Genomic DNA, 16032 nt, shown 5'->3' on the forward strand with positions numbered 1-16032 from the left:
ACTTCCCCCGTCAGTGACACAGAGTCCCATTACTCATAGGACAGCTTAGCAACACAGCCTGGCTCAGAGCCCAGCTTCCAGGATGATACCTCAGCATTATCCATTCCCCTGGGGACCGGATTCTAGCCTGCTAGTGAGATTAGGAAATGCCTTGGGCCACATGAATCTGGGCCTTGTGCTGGTGTGTTCTTTGATATCCTATCACTGACTTTCTTCAAACATTGCTCTAGTCTTGGTCTAGGACATTGCCTTATCCTTACCTTATTGCCAAAATCATCTAAGTCTTTTGAGGAATAATTAGATACCTGGTTGCCGTCCTCTTCAGCTATTAACTCTCTTAAATTCTGTGTTGGTACTTTTGGCCTGGCTAACAGAGAGCCCCTGAACACTGCCTCTTAATCTCGGCCCTCTGTACACAGTCATGGCTGGCATATCGGAGAACATGGGGTTGGTTTTCTCTTCTACCACCTTAAAAGTAAATGCCCAGTTCTCCTTTTTGTCAATCTACCTACAATAAGAGCTCTCAAGTTTCCTGCCTCTTAATGGAGTCTTTCTAAAGTCCCACTATAGTGATTTTCTTTTCTATTTTCTATAATTTCTATATTCCAGCACTTGAGTATTTGCTCTGCTATATGACACCTACCTATATTTTGCATGGACATTTGCCTTCCTGAATGGATTGTAATTCAAATAGATAGAGATATTTACAGAGGATCTAACACTCATAGGACATTGCCTTCTTCTCTCTCTTCTTGCCCATCTCCTGCATGCCACGCACACTCTGATCTTTTAGTAATTACCAGCTGGTTTGATCCAAGAACAGATGGATCAGCCTGGATGCACACAGCTGCTGAAGAGCAAGACCTCTAGAAGTCTCTCCACTAGTAAAATATTAGGTGCATTGAGACAACTATTGGTTCCCTGGAGTAAAAACCTAACCCTGTTTTCAAAAGACAATCATAATTAGAATTTTGGTACATACACAGGTAAAACTGTAACAAACTAACTGTACTAATTATGTATATGTATGTGTGCAATGTGTGTGTTTTACAAATTGGCCAGACTGTTTTGTAGGCAGGTAATTTTTCCCTGTAATATTATATGATGTACATTTTCTACCAAGATACATTTCTCGGTAATGTAACTTTAATGGGTATATAAGTATCTATAAAATTTTTCTGGGTTTTTTTTGGGGGGGGTGGGTGTGCAGGTAGAGGGCCCTTCTATCAGACTATTCTTGACTATAATTGATCTTAGTCAAGTACATACAAGAAGATCACTGATATTAATTTTTAATAATAATTACATATATATACATATACTTATTTTGTAGAGTTATTTTCTCAGCCATAGAAGAACAGAATGCCTACTTCAATGTTTAAGGCTAATTTAATAGTCTGCACAAAACTTTCTGAGGCCTATAGGTGCTGAGAAATATCAGTCCAATTAAGGAAGTTCTTTCTTGTATTTTTGGTATAAAATTCTAGATTTAGTGCTTGATTCCAATTGGAAAGTCCAGTAAGGGAATTTTTTTTTAAGATTAATGTTCAGTAGAAATTCTGCCTTTGTATCACTGTAAGACTGCAACCCAGAATATGTGAACACAGAAGAGATTACCAAAAATAAATAAATGAAACTCTTCAAGAGTGAATAAGCATATTCTATAAGTATTTTTAGCTTAAGTGAGCATTATATTGCTGTAAATTATTGGAATAAGAGTCCCATCCAAAAGATACAACCATAATTATTACCAAAACTCCTATTTCATACAGTATACTTCCAGCGATCTGGACTTTCCTAAAGAAAATGAATGAAGCCCACTCTGTCACCCATCCCTACACTTTTAAAACACTGTCTTTGGAAATGGTTTCTGTGATTTTCCCAGTAAGTGCTGGGTTGCAGGCCAAAGTGGGAGACAGAGTGCAGCCCAGTGGGCGGACTCAGCCTACAGGCTATGAACCCGTCTCTGAGGATGCCCAGCATCTGAACCCCTTTCTGTAGGAGTCTGTGCAAGTTACTCATGCTCTTTGTACCTGGGGTTCCTCAGTTGCAAAACAGGCCCCATCACAAAGTGCATTTTGTAAAGCGGAGGCTTAGTTGAGTCACTGTTCATAAAGTCCCTGTTAGACCTGGGATAGGCTCTCAATAACTGTTAGTTAACATTCTTGTTGGGCTTCCCAGATGGAACAGTGGTAAAGCGTCTGCCTGCCAATGCAAGAGACGAGAGTTTGATCCCTGGGTCGGGAAGATCTCCTGGAGAAGGAAATGGCAACCCACTCCAGTGTTCTTGCCTGGAAAATTCCATGGATAGAGGAGCCTGGTTGGCTACCATCCACGGAGCTGCAAAGAGTTGGACATGACTGAGCACACACACACACATAATACCCTTATTAAATGCCCAGAAGTCTTCAAATAAGCATTACTCACAAATTCTAGCGAACACAATTTAATCACTTTCCACAATCATAAATCCAATTGATAAGGATTAATTGTGTATGTTTGAGTGCATGTACAGGTGTGTTTTCAATTACCCATCCTTCTCTCCCCAGTTCTCTCTGGATTCTCCCTTAGAAAACCCCGAGTTTTCTTTTGTCCCTTAATAAAATTTGTCCTTTAATAAAATTTCAAATCTCAAGCTTTTAAAGGCATGCTTTGTGATACAAATCCGAAAAGACAAGTTCTCTGTATGTATGAAGAGACGCCTTCTCAGCATTCTGTGAAAAAGTATTTTCACTGCTAAGCATAGCTGAGTGCTGCCATTATAAATCAGGGTTATCCAGGACAGCACAAACACTTGAACTCTGGATGTTACCTCCTATAGCAGAATACAGTTGATCCTCATTATTGCAAGTTCACCTACTTATTAGAATTTATTTCTCACCCCCCACACAGTGCTTCCATGGTCATTCATGGTCATTCACAGAGTGGTGAGTAATCTGAGTTGCCCAATGCCTGAGCTTCAGGCTTAGGTCAAACAAGGTAATGCTCTGCCTTCTTATTTCAACTCTCATATTGGAAATAAGTGTCCATTTTTCAGTCTACTTAGTGTTATATGTTGGAGAAGGCAATGGCACCCCACTCCAGTACTCTTGCCTGGAAAATCCCATGGACGGAGGAGCCTGGTGGGCTGCAGTCCATGGGGTCACTAAGAGTGACTTCATTTTCACTTTTCACTTTCATGCATTGGAGAAGGAAATGACAACCCATTCCAGTGTTCTTGCCTGGAGAATCCCAGGGACAGCAGAGCCTGGTGGGCTGCCTTCTATGGGGTCGCACTGAGTTGCATACGACTGAAGCTACTTAGCAGCAGCAGCAGCAGTGTCACATGTTCTACACTTTTGTGCTTTTTTGTTGGTGATTTCCCTGTTAAAAATGGCCCCCAGGGCTGAAATGCCATCTAACTAATGTTCCTAAATACAAGGCTGTCCTGTTTTACAGAGAAATTCATGTGTTCGATCACATTCTTTCAGGCATGAGTTATGGTGCTGTTGGCTGTGAGTTCAGTGTTCATGAATCAACTATACATAAATAAGGTGTAAAATAAGGTGTCTTTAAACAGAAACACTGGAGTAGGAAATGGCAACCCACTCCAATATTCTTGCTTGGAAAATTCCATGGACAGAGAGGAGACTGGTGGGCTACAGTCCATGGGGTCACAAAGAGTCAGACATGACTGAACAAGTGAGCATGCAAACAGAAACATATAAAACAAAGTTATGTGTTGACTGGTTGACAAAAATATGGCCAGAAGCTTGCAGGAACCTAACTCTGTATTTCTTCTAGGAACAGAATCTGCCAATTTAGTGTTTCCAGTGACGTTATAGAACATATCTAGTCAAGTAATGACAATCAATTGCACCACCTATAAGGAAAATGGACAGAGGGAGACAGTACTAATCCATACAAGAACTTTGTGGAGTATAATCCGGACTTCATATCAGTTGGTTAGTGATTACCTTCTCTTTTGTAACCAAGGACTTTAAGTCTTGTTACAGTGAGACAGGGGTTTCGTTGGTGGCTCAGAAGATGAAGAATCTGCCCACAGTGAAAGAGGACCAGGGTTCGATCCCTGGGTTGGGAAGATCCCCTGGAGAAGGGAATGGCAACTCACTCCAGTGTTCTTGCCTGGAAAATTCCATGGACAGACAACCTGGTAGGCTACAGTCCATGGGGTGGCAAAGAGTTGGACACAACTGAGCGACTAACACAGTGAGACAATGAACCTATGTTGCCTGGAATATGGGGAGTTTTCATCTGAACTTTATGTTACCTAGTGCAGAGAAGTACACGAAAACTAACGTTCACGGATCTCCCAAACCTGCTTTTCTTGAGATCCTAAGTACAAGAGGAAAAACAGCATTCCGAGCCATGCTGACTTTTCATATGTTCATGTGATACCTTCCTGTACCTTCCTGTATCAGCCCTGTGCTGAGTCATCTGCAGGTCTGTGTAAGAAAGTAGAAAAAGCCCAACCTGCATAACCATAGTAGTGTGCTATTTCATCCACTGACCTCATCCGCTTATCACTGTATTCAAATAGCACCTCTGACCTGCTTCCCCGCCTCAACAACACAAATTGCTGGGTGTGACTTAGTCAAGCCTGAGAATGAACACCAACAGAGAAAGGTGAACTAGGGCCTGACAAGGCTCAGAAGCAGGCCATCACAGAAGCAGGTAGATACAGTAAGGACGGTAAAAACCCAGATAGAACCTGAAACACTAATACCATTATTAAGCCACTGAACGACTACAAAGTTTTCCAATCGGAGCTACTCTTATATGAAATAAGTAAAAGTTTTATGTTTTAAGCCACAGTTATAATGCTGCTGCTGCTGCTGCTAAGTCGCTTCAGTCGTGTCTGGCTCTGTGCGACCCCATAGACAGCAGCCCACCAGGCTCCCCCGTCCCTGGGATTCTCCAGGTAAGAACACTGGAGTGGGTTGCCATTTCCTTCTTCAATGTGTCAAAGTGAAAAGTGAAAGTGAAGATGCTCAGTCATGTCCGACTCTTAGCGACCCCATGGACTGCAGCCCACCAGGCTCCTCCATCCATGGGATTTTCCAGGCAAGAGTACTGGAGTGGGGTGCCATTGCCTTCTCCTAATTATAATGTTACTTGCAGTTAAAAGCATCTTAACACTATTCCTTGATTGGTGGTTTGTTCTACACAGCAAACTGATGTTATTACCCAAAGACATAATCCATGAAGAAAATAATCCAAAATATACTGCATATTTATTCTACTGGTCTATTAACCAGTGTAGTCTTTGCTCTTTTGAAAACAGTGACACATGTCTCCTCAAGCTTTTCCAATGTCAGCTAGAACAAACACTACATTAAAGAAACACAATTATCCCACTTAACAATTTGGTGAAGAAGTATTTAAGAATAGGGAAAAATGTTCCAACCTTTATCAAGAAAAAAAAGTCAGGTTACAGAAAAATAGGGTATGAACTCTATGAAAATATTCTTGCTAAAAATATAAAGATGGATAAATGGAAAGAAAGATGTTTAAAAAGATTTACACCAAAATGTTTACCTAAAGGTAACTTTTACTCTATTTTTTCTTATGTTACCTAAATTTCTGACAATGTATAATTTCAAGTTACTTGCACCAGGCCTACCCACTGAATGAAGAAACTATAACTACAAAAGAAACTGAAGAAAAAAAAAAAAAGCAGCAGCTACAACTTAATAGGAGTTTATTCCCTTACAAAGTGTTTGTGACAATACATAGCTCTATGAAGATGCATCCTAATACCTTTCTACATAAGATCTTAAGAGAAAAGTAAAGATTTTATGTATATCTCCTAATTCTAGGCCTCCAGACGCATATAATTTGATGAAAACCAACACATATACAAACTTCAGGAACTAGCGTGGAAATATTAAATCTTTAAACTCAGCTGAACTCATGAGAAAACAAGAGTATTATTTTCAGGTGAAAAAAAGGCAATTTAAGCCAACTACTGAAGACAATTGGCATGCTATTGATGGTCTGATCCAAGATCAATGAAAACACAGCTTATAGCAATACTTGGGTAAACTACCTATATTCCAAATATTCTACACTTTGCATATCAACAAGGCATTTGGAACTGTTATATTGTAACCACCTAAGGAAAATAGTTTAAATCTATTAGAGCACATCTAGACAAGACAGACTATAAATATAAAAGAGACTATGTATTCTACTCACTAAGAAAAGTTTTATCCCGAAAGGAGTATACAATTGCACCACTTTTCGTTAGAATCTATGTTCCAGTGAGTCCCTTGGACAGCAAGGAGATCAAACCAGTCAATCATAAAGGAAATCGACCCTAAATATTCACTGGAAGAACTGAGGCTGAAGCTGAAGCTCTAATACTTTGGCTACTTGATGCAAACAGCTGACTCATTGCAGAAGACTCTGATGCTGAGTAAGATTGAGAGCAGGAGGAGAAGGGGATGACAGAGGATGAGACGGCTGGATAACATCACCGACTCAATGGACATGAGTGTGAGCAAACTCCGGGAGACAGTGTAGGACAGGGAAGCCTGGTGTGCTGCAGTCCATGGGGTTGCAAAGACTAAGACACAACTGAGCAACTGAACAAGAACAGCATTTCAATGTGCGAAGGTAGGATGAGCATAACTCACCAGCTTGAGTCCCTATACCCTGTCCCTTCAGCATTGCTGGGGAAAAAAGAGGCTCTGGATACCAAATGTTTTGTGGGGAAGAAACAGTCTCCCCAAAACTGAGCTTTTTGTTCCTTAGCCAAGAGATAATTCACAAAAACACAGTAGAGTCTTTCTTCTTTTTTTTCGTCCAGCTTATTCTGTGCAGATTTCCTTTGTGAGTGTGTTAGTCTCTCTATGTAATAATGCAAATTTAAAAAAGCAGCTCTCTGGTTTGCCTGAACTATCCACATAAATACCAATCCAAGCCTACATAGCAGCTGCAGGATGTTGACCATTTCTTATCTGCTAACGAGGGATAAGCATCAACATTGGCTCAATTAAAAAAGAATCCAATAATAAAGATTTCTTTGTAAAAGTACCACAATATTCATATCATATGGCATTCAAATGAAAGCCTATTTTCAAGATAAAGTATAAATAGATATCAAGTGTTTAAAATATGTGAAAATTTGTTTGAACATTTAAAAATTTATCCAAGTTTATAATGTGAAAATTTCTGTTTAAATGTTTTGCAAAGTCAAGGACAATCGTATAGCCCTCACCCTCTACCAGTTGGAACTCTAACTACATACTCAGAGACTGTGCCAATCAGAACACTGTATACCTGATAGGCTGTAATTTTGGTATTAGACTCATAAACATGTTGCTCTAGAATATGAAATGATGAACAATTTCTTATGCTTTATTTTAGAGTAGTTGTCAAATTAAAAAAAGATTTTTTTTCTACGATAGGAAAAAAGTTGCCTTAAAAAATTACCTGAAAAAGAATGAAGGTACTTTTTCTTCTAATGTTACAGAAGTCATAAATGTTTAGCAAATTAAATTTTAAAATTTACTTCAAGAAATATTATTTTTTGAGGAAAATTAACACTCTTTTAGAAAAATCACGTCTAATATACCTAACACATATTAAGTATGCAGTATTTTCCTTATAGTGATTATTTTCTTTTTTGGTCCTTTGGAATATTTCTAACCATATTTCTTGTTTTCTTGTTTCCAAAAAGAACACTTAAGTTGTCTGCAGTTTAAGTGCAGAACTTTTTCTAAATTTATAAAAGGTAAAACCAAAATCTCATCATTAATTCAATTACAGAAATTTTGTTACAAACTATATCCCATAGGATTTGGAGCCATTCTTCTCCACCCTCTTCTCCCTGCTCCAGTAACCTTTTGTATGCTGACTGAGACAATGCAAAGACTCTTATGGAAAAAGGAACACCAAGTCTTCCTAGACACAGCGAACTAAAAACAAAACATTACTTCTCATGTGCTCACATGGAAATCCCTTCTAACGAGGAAATACAGAAGAAGCAAGTGTTCAAAGCAATGCCCCAAAGTGATTAGACCTCTGCAAGGCAATCCTGTGAAAAATCTCTCAGCACTTAGTTCCCAACCATATCCCTGGTTCTTCCTACCGGACCAGACACACCAGATTCTCTGGCTCCACACAGGCTGGCCTCTGGACTAGACTGGTCCTTTATACCCCTTATAACCTTCACTGCAGACAGTAACTAAATCCTTCCAGCGCCTCTAAATCAGACTCTGTTTCCCAGGCAATGGGCAGTGCTGGAGTATTTGTTAATGATATATCCAATGTACGTGTGCGCAGTCTATTTCCAGATGCCACAAGGTCCCTGAGCCAATTATCCTATTGTTTTTTGCTCTCCAGAGGCAGGTTTATGTTTAATCTTTTATTGCTGTTAGATTAGATGACTCTTGTCCCTGGGGGTCCTTTGCCCTATTAGATACATTCCTGAAACCCAGACATAAAAGTTGTCATGTTCAAGTCAAACAAGTGTCTGTTATAACCTTCCCTTAAAGAGGCAGGACACGTTCCTACTTAAAAAAAAAAAAAAAATCAAACTGTATAATTTGGAATTGGAGAGAGAAATTTATTGTGACCTCAATCAACAGTATGGCTTACCTTTACTTTAATTTGATAAAGTATACATCTGAAATAAGAATGTGCGTTTCTGTCCTCACAAAATGCTTTATGTTTGAAGGAAAGGTATGACCAACCTAGATAGCATTATTAAAAAGCAGAGACATTACTTTGCCAACAAAGGTCCGCCTAGTCAAGGCTATGGTTTTTCCAATGGTCATGTATGGATGTGAGAGTTGGATGGTGAAGAAAGCTAAGCGCCAAAGAATTGATGCTTTTGAACTATGGTGTTGGAGAAGACTGTTGAGAGTCCCTTGGACTGCAAGGAGATCCAACCAGTCCATCCTAAAGGAGATCAGTCCTGGGTGTTCACTGGAACGGCTGATGCTAAAGCTGAAACTCCAGTACTTTGGCCACCTGATGGGAAGAACTGACTCATTTGAAAAGACCCTGATGCTGGGAAAGATTGAGGGCAGGAGAAAGGGACAAGAGAGGATGAGATGGCTAGATGGCATCACCGACTCGATGTACATGAGTTTGGGTGAACTCCAGGAGTTGGTGATGGACAGGGAGGCCTGGCGTGCTGTAATTCATGGGGTCGCAAAGAGTTAGACAGGACTGAGTGACTGAACTGAACTGAACTGAACATTAAAAGAACCAAGGAGTCGTGTCTAGACCACAAAATTTAACTTCCAGTTTAACAAAATGCCTATGTAAACATTTTATCACTATATTCATATTTATTACTAATGCGAATATAGAGACAGATAATCATAAATAATTTGCATGATTCCTGGAAACCCTAGAGAAGCCAGACTGCATGAATATACATCACATAAAAGTTCAGATTAAAGTTGAGACAATATTATTTGCTAGGATCACAACAGAGATTGCAATTTTTCTCTGTATACATTTTCTCAGTGTTCTCACTCTTAACCTAGTGCCTAAGAGGCCAACATCTCAAATGCTTTCTAAAGTTTATTGAATAAATGTTAAGTTCCTCACACTTAGGATTTTCAATTTTAAGGCTAATATGAACTGTGATTCTCCAAACTAAATGGCAAAAACACACTGGGTACAGTGTGGACACAGTAGTTTCCTAGACAGCTGACCACATTTGTATTGATTAAATGAGACACTGTGGCCTTTTCTGTCTTATGACCACAGACGGTACTGTTTTCCAGCCACTTTTCTTACAAAAACACACAAGTCACAAGGAGGATTTTAGAGATCAATGCAAAACAATTGTCACTCCAGGAAAAACAGCCTGCATTCCAAAGTGTGATAGACATTAGATGCTATATTTTGAGTAAAAATCTAACACAGACTTATAATACTTTTATGTTTTTTCATATTGAAATTGTATGTTACCTTCCAAATCTCACATCTAAGAAAAAACAAAAAGATGTGCAATTTCTTTTTAACAGTGTTTAATTTTTTCCTTAGTAAAAACCAATCTGTAGATAGTTTCCTTAGCCAGACAGTATTTACTTCTAAAAATCCCCACACTATCTTATAGACCTCAAACACAGCATACAAAATACAAAAACAATAAAATCTTTATAACCATTACCACGGGTGGAAAGAAGGTCAGAAAAATATACAAAGCAGTGAAAGGCTGGGTGTGAAGGATGTCATAGGGGAGCGGGGGAGGGTTTCGTGAGGTTCTAGGCAAACCCTGTGATGACGTCACCTCACAGACATAATGTTACAGCAGTCAGCACAGGCCTCCTGCTTTCTTATTGGTGAACACCGTGTCAGCCGACATCAGAAGATAATCATCATTGGCCAGACAATTACAACTGAAGCAACTAGCATCCACCACTGCTAGCTCAGACCTGGCAGGCTGCTGAAAGAGAAGGCAGAGCAGAGCCCAGCTGCCCTTCTCAGTCAGTGAATTTTGTCACCTTACCAATCCCTAGGCGATTTTGCCCCCTTCCCAGCAGACCCCATAAATGAAGTCAGCTACTTGTGAAAATAACAGGTAAAGGCCAGACATCTCATAAAAGAACAAAACGCCTCTATTTTCAATGCTGTAAAACCACAAGGACTTTTCAGTGTCAAATCAGAACTTAAAAATGTTGTTAAGCTAAAAACAGGTATTTTCCTCTATCTCATGCAATATCCTCTCATTTACCAGATAATATTACCCAGGATACTTTTTAACTGACATATAAAGATGCGGCTCAGGGTGATTCTCCAAGGCATATTTATTACTCTGCATTTTCCCATAGTTTTTCTAATGTATTATATGTGAAACTATTTGCTAGAAAAGTAAAATGGTCTATAGTATTTATCCCATGTCTAAAACAATGAATACAGGGTTAATCATTGTTTGAGCAGCAATAAACTTGATAAATTTGCCTCAGTTCAACTCTAGTTTATAAAAACACCACTCCAAAATAAGGGTCCCATTACATTAATATGTAATAAAGTAATGAATACAGATTATAGGATAAGTTTAATAAAGGCCTTCTTAAATCATATTCAAAGTGCAGACAGCACCCTGACAAAACAACACTCCTGACCTTCCTTGCAATTCTTCAAAACACAGTGAGTGCAGCTTAATCTTTGAGAGATAAGTTATAACTTAATTCTGTAAACTGAGTTTTATTTGAGGCTATGTCTAGGGAATTTTTAAGGACAACTGAAAATAATTTGTCAAAAAAATACAGTAGAAACTTCACAACATTGTTTTTCCTCCAGAAGCTATTTCAAGTCATCTGTAGTTAATGAGTCTGGCACATGCAAGACTTTGTGCTTCCTAAACTTTCCCTCTCCTCAAGAGCGTGTGAGCCTTGGTTAACAAGGGAAATGAAAAGGAAAACCTTCATTTTCTAATACACCTAGTTCAAGACTTTTTGGCTGTTGACATTTTGGGAGAGGTCTATAAAATGGGCACCCAAGGATACTGGGAGAAACGCATACACTCTGGGATAAAAAAAGGAAGCAAGACAATTAGGGTCAAAGAGAGAAAAAGTCAGAAAGGGGAACTCCTAATATGTGACTATGGCATAGTATTCAAAACTCAAGGGAAGGCCAAGTCTGCTAAGGTTCAGGTAGCAGTGCTGGCAATAAAATAGACATCCATCATCACTTTAACTCACTAGTTAAGACTTTTCCCAGGTATCTGCCCTGTACAATGCGTTCTTCAAGATGCATTCAAGAGTGGAATGAGAAACACGCCCTGAAGAGATGATGGTCTAGTAGGAGGCACAGTGTGTTAGTCACTCAGCCGTGTCCGACTCTCTGTGACCCCGTAGACTGCAGCCTGCCAGGCTCCTCTGGTCATGGAATTCTCCAGGCAAGAATACTGGAGTGGGTTGCCATTTCCTTCTCCTAGGAGGCACAGACATACATCTAAATACTTACGCATATGAATAAAAGCTAGGAAAGATACTGCCAGATGAAATGTACAGAAAAAGAGCTAAGAGTGGTAAGAGTCCAACAGGCAAAGATAAATTGGTGCATTTTTTCCCATTTTCAATCCCCAGAGGGTTATGCCCTGTTTGATTCGGGTGTATTGGTGTATTGGTCAATAGAGAAAGTGAAAGTGAAGTGGCTCAGTCGTGCCCGACTCTTCGGGACCCCATGGATAGAAGCCTGCACCAAGTTCCTCCGTCCATGGGATTTTCAAGGCAAGAGTACTGGAGTGGGTTGCCATTTCCCTCTCCAGGGAATCTTCCCAACCCAGGGATCGAACCCAGGTCTCTCACATTGTAGACAGACGCTTTACGGTCTGAGCCACCAGGGAAGTCCAATAGAAAAAGAGGCGGGAAATAGTACCAGGAGGTGGTGGAAGCACAGAAAGTGGCCCCAGAGAAAAGGCAACAAGTGAGTAGGAGGAGTATCCACCGAGGAGGTGCAAGGAGAGGGGCTAGCCCACAGTGAGCTCGAGCATCCGGCCCGAGGGTAGGCCAGTTCCGGAGGGGCAGGTTCAACAAGGGTGCAGCAAGGTGAAGACTGGTCAGATATTAGGAAACACAGAGAGCGCAGGGCCGATGGGACGGGAAGATGGACTGAGCGGTGTGACAAGACACCACGACTAACAGTCGCAAAGAAGACCTTCGCCTTCTGCTGGTTCGCCGCGCGGCTCCCGGCGCCACCGCCCCCGCCCGGCCTTCAGCACCACCCCCTACGCAGGAGGAGGAAGTGCCTGGAGAGAGGTCCCTTTAGTGGGGCCCGAGGGACGCTTGGCTTCCCTAAGCGCAGAGGCCTTAATTGTCTAAACTCCTACGGGATCGAGCCTCCCGGTGCACAACCATCTTCCGGACCCACCCTCCGCGCCTCCGCCCTCGGAGGCCCAGGAGGGGCCTCGGCCCAGAGCGCTGCCGCACTTCCCAGCCTTCCGAGCGAATTGCGTGGCCCTCCTGGCTTCCGGCTGTAGCCCTCCGGCCCCCGCGCCCGAGGAAGCCCCCAGCCACGCCGCAGCAAGTGTGAGCGCGCCAGGCCGCGCGCCGCGCCCGCCCCAACCGGCCCGACCCCGCCGGCGCGCATGGCGCACGGGGCGGGCCCAGCCTAAGACCACAAATGGCCAGCTGGTCCCCGGCGGGCCGGCCGCGAGGGAGAAGGCGGGAGCGGCGGCCGAACCTCCAGAGGAGAAGACGTTGAGCCCCCATTCCCGGGTTCCGGCGCAGAGCACCCACCCGCCCCAGCCTCCAGGCGCGCTAGCGTCTCCGGTTTCCCATTGATGAGCTGGGGGAGGGAAGGCAGGTCGTGAGGGCGCTGGGGGCACGCGCTAGCGCACGCGGCAGGCGGAATCCCCCACCTTCCCAGAGGTCCCTCGGCCCGACCCTCTCCAACAGTACCTGGGAGGCTGCCAGCAGCTGCCTAGCTGGGGGTTGCCTTGGGCTTTCTTTTTACTGATCGTCAGACACGGGGTTAAGGGGGGGTGGTTAGAGAATGTCTGCCACAGCAGCTCCGTCTACAAGCTAGAAGCGAGATGAACATACACACCCTCCCCTGTTAAATATTGCAAGGTGACACGGGATCGCTTCCCACACAGGGATTTCCAGAAGGACTGGCGGAGGGAACACAGTTAACAAGAAAAGATGCTTTCCCGGGTTAGAAGTTGTGTGGGGAACACTCCCCACCCCCCAAGGACTCTGCGGACCCAGGGGTTTTTAATCTGTGTCTCAAGTCCAATCAGCAGCTTCCCACTAAATTAGAATCGAGTGTGTCCAAAAGGCGTTTCCGTAAAACAAACTTAATAATGGCGTGGCTCCACTCGCTCGGGTTCATTCATTTTTATTACTGTTTTCATTGTCCCCTCCTCCCCCACTCCCCGCCTCCGTCTCTTCATGAAACTGGAAAGGGATCTGCGTGGGGAAAAGGGGTCCAGGAAAGGAGGAATCTGGCTGGGGAGCAGCAAGGAGGAAGACAGTGAAGTAGAAGAGCTGCAAGGAGAAAGGAAGGGCAGACAGGAGGGATGGAGACAGGGCGAGGACCAGAGAGCAGAGGACGGCGGATGGGAAAGGGTTAAACAGAGCCGGAGACCATGCCCTCCCTCCACTGCCTTTCACACTCTGTTTGCAGGAGGCCAAGCAAGAAAACCCAAATCTAGAGGGAAACCAGGAGTAGCTCAGGTAGGGTCTGTGGCGTCTCTCCCGCCTTCCCTGTCGCACTCTATGTACACATGTATGTTCTATGTTATATAATCTATGTTAAAGATGCATGTGTAGCCACGGTTCACCCAGGGGCACCCACAGACTCACGCGCTTCATGCAGCTCCAAGGTCTCCTGCACCGGGGAGACCCGGGAACTCAGCGATCCGCTCCCGCTACCCGCGATTCCTCGCCCCATTCACGCCCCAGAAAGGGAGTACCGACATTAAGGCACACCGGGAAAACGCGCGGGGCTCCTGGGGACAGTATCACACGAAAGCATCACCTACCAGTTTTCCTGCATCCACTGGATGGCTTCATTCTCGTTGAACTGCTTTTCGAATTCATATTCTTGTAAAGTCAACACTGACATGTTCACTGGGGCTGATCTTCGGAGTCGCTACGTGTTCTCTACACAAAATAAAATAATCTGTAAAGCGCTAGATTTCGAGTGCTCTCCAGTCTGTTTCCCCCACCCACCCCCCAAGGTCTTCCCCTCGCCGGTCGATCTCCGGCAACCGGTTTCCCCCAGCCTCTCTCAGCTACAGTCGGGGTTGAGCATTGCCTGTGCCTCCGCTCCCAGCTCCTCTCTCCGGGACTCTCCTCCTCCCGGCGTCCGCATCCACCGTAGGAGGAAATGAATGCCTTGCGGTCTTAGTGCCCGCACGTTTGTCCATCACCCTTTTTACTTGTCTGTGGGGAATCTCCTCCCCCTCGTGCGATCCGACAAATCTTAACCCTTTGCAAGAGAGAGCGAGACCTCTCTAGCCCCGGGGGCAGTTTTGTTTATGCAAAGGTGACTAGGGGAGGGAAGGAAGGGCTAGGAGGGGGAGGAAGTAGCTTTGAGGTCATCTACAGCGCCCTGTCCCGACCTCGTGGGCCGCCTCGCCTGGCCTTTGAATGAAGTTTCTGAAAACCAAGCGAAGCCCCAGGGCGAAAATACCACGTAGGCTATAAGTAAATAATAAAACCTGCCCGCTTCCTCGCCAACAATTCCAGGCAAATTTGCGCTGAGATGCCACGTGAAACGAACGCATTTTCTGCCTCCTTGCCCCTGCCGCACCCTCCAGGTCACTCACCGCCGAGCTCTGGCTTTGACTCAAGGTAACCTGGGGCCCGGTCTGCGGAGCCCCCCAGTCACGTGCCCGCTGGGGATGCTGAGGGCGAAGGTGGCAGAAAGTCGAGAGTGACTAGAAGCCAGAAGAGGAGGGAGGTTAGGTGGAGGGTTTGGATATGGGAAAGGGTAGAGGTAGTGCAGCAGCAGAGAGATAGTGAACTGAAACGAAGGGGGTAAGGAAGTTAGCAGATTGGAGAACTGGACCAACTGGTCCAATGCAAAAACTATTTGCGTGCATAAGAAATTCGCTTTATTTATTTTACGGGTGTAGGTAGAAGAGAATCACCTTTGAGGAGAGGGCTAAATGTACCATTGACCCCTACTGACCTCCCAGTTTCACACCAATGTTTTAATATCAGTTTCCATATACACCGTCTTTCTTTTCTCAGAGGGAAAGTATTTTTTACCCTGTCCCTCCCTCCACTCATCCCCCACAAATTAAGAAAAGTGAAATGGGACATCCAGGCGTCTAATAATATACGCATGTAATTGTAAGCTTAAAATATGCTTTAAAAATTAGGTGGACATTAGGACCAGGAAGAAAATTCTCTTACTCTGCACCTCCCCACCTCCAAGGCAGTCTAAAGATATTTTCATTTAAAGTCGAGTGCCTCAAACCACTGAAAACTGGAAACTGTGAGAAACATCTCTTTAAATAAGGAGGGTATAATAAAAAGTTAAGAGTGTTTTTTTTTTAATCCACCTGATCTGCCTCTTGAGAAATTTGTATGCAGGTCAGGAAGCAACAGT

At 43.3% G+C, this 16032-nt stretch overlaps 1 protein-coding gene across 5 annotated transcripts in view; it reads right to left on the reverse strand.

The window, feature by feature from the left end:
* ELOVL6 (ELOVL fatty acid elongase 6) overlaps nucleotides 1-15398 on the reverse strand; it is a 132105-nt gene extending 116707 nt beyond the window's left edge. For 2 of the 5 annotated variants that reach the window (XM_086407046.1, XM_086407050.1), the window contains exons 1-2: nucleotides 14731-14824; nucleotides 14456-14576 (exon numbers count right to left, since the gene is read on the reverse strand). In XM_086407046.1, the coding sequence (XP_086263172.1) occupies nucleotides 14456-14538 (83 nt within the window). In that variant the 5' untranslated portion in view covers nucleotides 14539-14576; nucleotides 14731-14824. Of the gene's footprint in view, nucleotides 1-13370; nucleotides 14379-14455; nucleotides 14825-15244 lie in introns of those variants that run through there. The other 3 variants (XM_086407048.1, XM_086407047.1, XM_086407049.1) reach the window with 3 other exon arrangements.
* Between the last annotated feature and the right edge of the window lie 634 nt (nucleotides 15399-16032).

Source organism: Bos grunniens, chromosome 6 (assembly GCF_055505025.1).
Source record: "Bos grunniens cultivar Pamir isolate PY7600 chromosome 6, Bosgru_T2T1.0, whole genome shotgun sequence".
Classification (NCBI taxonomy): domain Eukaryota; kingdom Metazoa; phylum Chordata; class Mammalia; order Artiodactyla; family Bovidae; genus Bos; species Bos grunniens.